The 6,167-nt window shown below is 42.6% G+C and overlaps 1 protein-coding gene across 1 annotated transcript; it reads right to left on the reverse strand.

The window, feature by feature from the left end:
• Positions 1-367: 367 nt before the first annotated feature.
• snai2 (snail family zinc finger 2) lies at positions 368-3,288 on the reverse strand. Its single transcript, XM_084545963.1, has 3 exons — positions 2,365-3,288; positions 1,667-2,188; positions 368-1,304 (listed from the first exon to the last, which is right to left on the reverse strand). Exons 1-3 carry the CDS (start codon positions 2,441-2,443, stop codon positions 1,123-1,125), a joined length of 783 nt encoding a protein of 260 aa, XP_084402089.1. The 5' UTR covers positions 2,444-3,288; the 3' UTR covers positions 368-1,122.
• Positions 3,289-6,167: the final 2,879 nt, after the last annotated feature.

Raw genomic sequence — 6,167 nt, forward strand, 5'->3', positions numbered from 1 at the left:
TCTATACACCTTTCGCTTTCAAACTTTTACACACACACTTGGGTAAAGAAAGAGTCACGGGCCCTCAAAGGGTGTAACAAGTGAGTGCAGATCAATATAGCTTGTATGTGTTAAATTTCAAGATTGTTTGATGTCTGGACAGGTTCACAGGGAACAGGTTCAGGCCTGATTCGGAGCTGAGTCACCGCTCTCCTCATTTTTACATCTCCATAACATGAGATGGTGCAAGCCGGATTAAATATCATTTACTTTTGGGTAAGTTCTACCGTTTGAAGCTTGTGGCAAACAGTGAATCCTGCTGAGCGCTGCTGAAAGAGCTGCGCACCCACAGAGACAACAGAAGGCTGCACAGATGCCAAAGGAAGTATACAAAACGTCATGAAACTTTATTTTTAAAAGTGTCATGATAATATGAAAATATCAAAAGTCATTCAGCATCACAGTTTTCTACTGTTAATATACAATCATCTCAGTCACACTTACATTCAATATATAAAAATATAAAAGGAACCTGTTGTTGAGAAACACATATTATTGCTGAGTAAAACTGAGGCACTTGAGAAAACTTGTATTGCTATTTGAGTGCTGTTTCTAAACACTGTGCAAAAGGTATAATAATTCACCCTAAATTAAAGTTTGCACTTGTTCCCTACATGTAACAATGGCTTCAGTATTCCACTGGTTATAGTTATACTGCCACTCGTAATGCACCTTTTGGTATCACTTGCATAAAAAAAAAAAAGTGGAGGACTGCATAACAGCCATTGAGAGACATTGGTACAAACACTGGAGATAACATTGTGAAGGCATATAAAACTTTCTAGACATGCAGAAAAGTGCATGAATAGCACAGGTAGGTGAGTACATGGTGTGACAAAGCTCGACACTGATTGCAATCACAGAAACACTGCTTGAAACGAGAAGCATGTGAGAGCTATTTCTCACTCTGAAATGAAATAGGCCGGTTGTTGTAGCAGAAAAAAAAAAAAAAAAGAAATAGAAAATAGTCTGCATATTTGTGAACAAACCCCCTCGGTGTGATTCCCTGACAGTTCTCCTGGACTTGGAAAAATAAAGAAGAAACAGAGGAGGGGGTTTCTGGTGGTGGAAAAGTATCCCAGTTCAGTGTGCTACACAACAACCAGATTCCTCATGCTTGTGCAGAAGAGACATCCTGGAGAAGGTTTTGGAGCAGTTCTTGCATTGGTATTTTTTCACATCCGAATGGGTCTGTAGGTGAGCCCTGAGATTGGACCTGTCTGCGAACGCCCTGTTGCAGTGAGGGCATGAGAAGGGCTTCTCTCCTGTCAAAGCAGAAATGAGAAAGAAGACACTGTCAGCAACTGCGTTTAGGTGATATTTCTGGTTGGTTGTGGCAACCAGTTTGAAAGACAAGCACTCTGCTGAGTATATTCAACCGCTGATTGATTGCAACATGACATTTGTCAAAAAGCAGTACTTTTCTTTTCAAAACAGCAGCAGAAATACACAGGAAATAATATCATCCTGAGAGTTAACTTCCTCAGTGTCACTACAAAGCTGTATTAGATTGTGTAACAGGGTTTGCTGTAGCTGTTGAGCACTAAATAGTATTGGATCTGTGCCTGCAAAATCAAAGCAGCCTCTTGACACATGTAGGCCCCACTCTTACTCCCCATTCACTCACCGGTGTGCGTCCTGATGTGTCCTTGGAGCAGCCACGGTCTGGAGAACGCTTTCCCGCATATTTTGCAAACACACGGCAAGGTGTGAGTCCTGATGTGCATTTTGAGAGCTCCCAGGCTAACGTACTCCTTCTCGCAGTATTTACAACTGAAGGATTTCCTCGTTTGGGCGTCGCAGTGCAGCTGTTTATGCTTGAGAAGTCCAGAGTACGTGGAGTAGGATTTGCTACACAAACTGCATTGGAATTTCTCTGCCTCCACTCCGTGAGGGTCTGTCAGCTTAGGCAGCATTTGCTCGTCTTCATCACTCCTCGGGCTTTCAGAGCCGCTGTGGTCTTTAGAGGAGGTGTCGGAGAGCGATGAGGGGTATCCAGAGATGGGGGAGAGGTCACTGGGGAGCGGAGACAGCGGCAAGTTGCTGGTAGTCCACACTGTGATGGGGCTGTACGCTGCCGGGCTCAGGATCTCCGGCTGCGGGATGACCGAGAGGGGAAGGCCCTTGTAGATGTGCGGTGTGATGAACACTGGAAATAAAGACAGCAAAACGAAAAGAGATGTCAGATGTTGGCTGTCAGCGCTTGAGTGAGGAACACAGATTTTCGAAGTAGACCAGCGATTTAAAAAAAAAAAAAAAACTGCGATTGCGCGTAAGAAAGTTTTTTAACATTTACATTGCGACTTAAGTGTGGAATAACTTTACCTGTTGGGCTGTCCAGCTCACTATAATTTGGCTTCTTTGCGGAGTTTATGTGTTTCTTGACCAGAAAAGAGCGTGGCATCTTGGAAAACTTTTGGCAAACTTTTTTTTTCTTAGTAAATAAAGCGGTGAGCGTCAGTTTAGTGCGTAAAGACGGAAATCCTTATTGCTTAAGTCCAGTGGAGTGTCATGGTGCGACGCTGCGCTCTTGGAAACAGTGAAGTGGGTAGCTGTAAAGAGCTGTAAATACTCCCGATCAGGTGCATGGGAGGAGCCATCTTCTTTCATTTACATATGCTCGGAGCTCAAACCAATTAAATCTCGCTTTTACCACCGAGTCTTAAAAATGCACTTTTAGCCTATAGGAGCACATACACCCCAGAGGGGCTGGGTTATTGCCATTTACTCCAGTAAGACAGGTGCTTTGTGCAAGATACAAGTGTGCACAGTTTGGTATAAGTGACATTTGAGCAGCAGCAGAGTAAATTTCTAAAATTGAAGCATCCACCGAGTGCAGAGCCCTTTTTTAAAAATATCAATGCAACCAAAGAGAGCTGAGAGGAAGAGAGAGGTGCTAGGAAAATAGAAGGAATAAGAACTACAGGGTGAAAGAGACAGGTTATTTAAAATGCCATCACTAATGCAATCACTGTACGGAGAGTGCACAGTGTTACTGATGATTGTTGTGTTACAAACCTCTGGGGACTTGATTATCCTGTATGGTGAATTGGAATTGGAAAAATCTCCTACCAGCATCAGCATGCATAATGACGATCATAATAACTGGATGAAGGAATAGGGAAGGTTTCGATTCAACATATATAGACATAGCTTTCTGCATTTCTAAATTTATTAAACAGACAAAAGACAGCAGGATCAATGCAAACTCACGGATGGACTAAACTGCATGCTACCATCCACATTGTCATTCAGTGGGTGAACCAAAGGGTGGCCCTTTCTAGTGCAGTTGTGTGTGGAGAAAGCCTCACATTTCCTTGTCAATAATGCAATAAGGCATTCCTCCTTAAAATGTAAATTTAAGTGTAGTTCCCTCTCAAGGTCAGCACGATACCATAATCTAATTTGTCCCTGCTGCTGCTGGACTGGACAAGGAGAGGCAACCTTAGCAGTGTACGCCCCCTTGTGTTGGAGTGAGTTCTGGGTGGGAGTTGTGCAGCTAAAGGAACAAGGCAGTAGAGAAACACACAAAGGCAAAGGCTTAGCAATGGTGATATTGAAAAGCAGCTCCTGGAGCAGTTTGATTGGCTGGGTCAGCAGATATGAAAGCTCCTTATGTCTGGGGCAAGCCTTAAGTTAATTGTGAAGTGCTTATCTTATCTAGAAAACATAATTGCAGATCATGAATAGTTTCCCTTTGTGCCAGCTTGGATTATAAAGGGAAGGGAAGGTTATCGGTGCATAATAACTCCAGGCTGCTGTCACATATTCAGCGCTCTGTATGGCAAGTCCATTGGGCGAGGATTGGTGGTGTTTGGTGGCGATCCAGCGCTAAACATTGTGCACTGTAAAAGATAATGCTTTGAAAATCAATTTACCAAGCCATATCTAAGAGAAGCAGACCATACACTGTGATGGGAAAAAATGCCCCGTGCAGCCTTCATGCTTCAGTTCTGTTCCCCTACATTCAGAGCGTTTGGATGCTGCACTACTGACAGTAATGAAGGGGGAATGGAAGCATGGAGCACTGACTCTAATCATATCGCCATTTCTGAAAAGCGGAGGCTGCAGTTTATGAGCTCCAGGATTAATTAACAGAGGAGGAACCTTGGATCCTTGGCCTTGCATCATGTCATCGGAGGACAGTGTTAACACCATCAAAAATGTGCTCAATTAAAAAAGGAACATGATTTTGATTCCAGTCAAGCACAGGTTATAAGATATCATAATGATGTTGTCTAGTAGATCGTCAGTGCATCTTTCATTTCCAAGTAATGTGGCTGAATTTTCATTCGAGGTGCGGTTTAAACGTGAATGTTGTCAGTCATCCGTTGCATTTCTTCACCTCTTGACATCGTTGAACTTCCAATTAGTGTCGACTGATGAATGAGCTGAATGAGAAATAGCCGTTTATTTAGTTTCCATCCCTCCTTATTTTTTTTATTTAATGCAATCTTGTTTATCAGCCCTGAGTTTTAAAGAGTAGTTTCGCGTATGGTTTTAGCCTCCTACCTATCCTGCAGCAAGTCTTTGTTTACTTTTTATCCACATATATGAGCATTTGTGAGTGTGTGTCTGTGAATATAGATAAGAGTTCTTGACATTTATGTGATATTGCACACATTATTGCACACTGGAAATGTCATGTTACTGAATATTTTACTTTATGGGTTTTGTTCTTGCACAATATTGTATTCTGGTAAAAAAAAAAAAATAAGAGATTTCAGGTTCTCAGGTGTGTCTGCTGGACGGAGGGCGGGTTACAATTGTGCACCCAGATGAAATAATTAGTATATAAATGTCAGCTGACCAAACGCTTGTTTCAAATCTGGTTAAAGATTTATGACTAAATAACCAATAAACAATGTTAAAGATTAAGTTTGAATGCTAAAATCTCTAAATATAACCTGAATCTTTTGGTTGTATGGGTGCGATTTGACTGACATCCCATTTTAACTCAAGTCTTTCTGGAACAGTCACTGCCAAACGTGATCGTATTTAGCCTTGGGCACTTCAAACCAAGGATGGAGAATAAAACACAAGAAATAACTACAACACTCCCAGTCCTGGCAAAGTATTTCTTGTTTATATTGAATTATATTGAACAGATGTCTTTAGATGCATTTATAGTCCACCTCAAATGCAGACTGATCTGACGTATCAATCAAATTCCCCCCAAAATTTTAGTCTGTAGGCTATGAAACACATAATAATATCTCTCATGGCCTGGGACTGCTAATGCACTAAAACTGAGTCAGCTGTCATGACAGCAGTTGTGACAGAGTTTTCCAGTGACACTGACAAAGAGACTGTAGTTCATTTCCAATGTCAGGTTGTTGAAATATATGTGAAATATTGTCTATTTCCAAGTCCTCTACTGAGACCCGACAGTACCTGAAGGATATATAAGAGCAATCATAAGGTGTGAGTTAGATTTAGATTGCTAGTGGATCACGGTTAAGCCATTAAGAAGGGCAGGGATGGAGAGCCTCATAGTGGATGTGTTGTAAAGTGTAAAGTCATTGAGCTCATCCATTTATTATCTTCAGATCACACCATCCCCCACCGGCTTGGATGACCTCGAGAACAGCTGTAGGTTGCTGGACCAGTCCTGTGCAGTCCAGTGCTACAGATTAGGACTCTTAATTAACGAACCCTGATTAAGATACTTGATGTATGCTGGGGCTTCAGGGTGAAATATGCACACGCTCCCCGCTTTGTGAAGAAGTGCAGCCTGTGACGTGCCGCTCAGGTTGGTGGGCAGCGAGAAGTGTCAGGAGAGTCAACTTGCTTCATGTGGGGAAGCAGCGGGATCTTTCAGCTGGCATGATGACAGCATGGAAAATGAGGTGCACCTGGTCAGCCTGAGCAGCTGCTCACGCGAGGGCCCCGGGGAGAGAGTCCAGATACTACTGAGTGACTGAACGCAAGTACAGTGTTGTGTGTGTGTGTGTTCACTGACAGCACAAACTGTGTCAGGAGCGTCTGACTGTGCAAGACTGAGAAAATCCACCCCAATGCCATTCAGCTTTGATTTGGGCTTTGATGTAAAAATAACTTTGGAGCATGGGGCCAATGAGAAGCTTGTTTGTCTTTTGCTCATCTGTAAGCAGGCAAACCTTGAGGCC

Source organism: Chelon labrosus (assembly GCF_963514085.1).
Source record: "Chelon labrosus genome assembly, chromosome: 6".
Classification (NCBI taxonomy): domain Eukaryota; kingdom Metazoa; phylum Chordata; class Actinopteri; order Mugiliformes; family Mugilidae; genus Chelon; species Chelon labrosus.

Coding starts and splice junctions, on each gene's coding strand:
- snai2 (XM_084545963.1), bottom strand. CDS start 2,443: ATGCCACGCTCTTTTCTGGTCAAGAAACACATAAACTCCGCAAAGAAG. Junction 2,189..2,364: donor TGAGCTGGACAGCCCAACAG/GTAAAGTTATTC, acceptor CTTTATTTCCAG/TGTTCATCACACCGCACATC. Junction 1,305..1,666: donor ACACATCAGGACGCACACCG/GTGAGTGAATGG, acceptor CTGCTTTGACAG/GAGAGAAGCCCTTCTCATGC.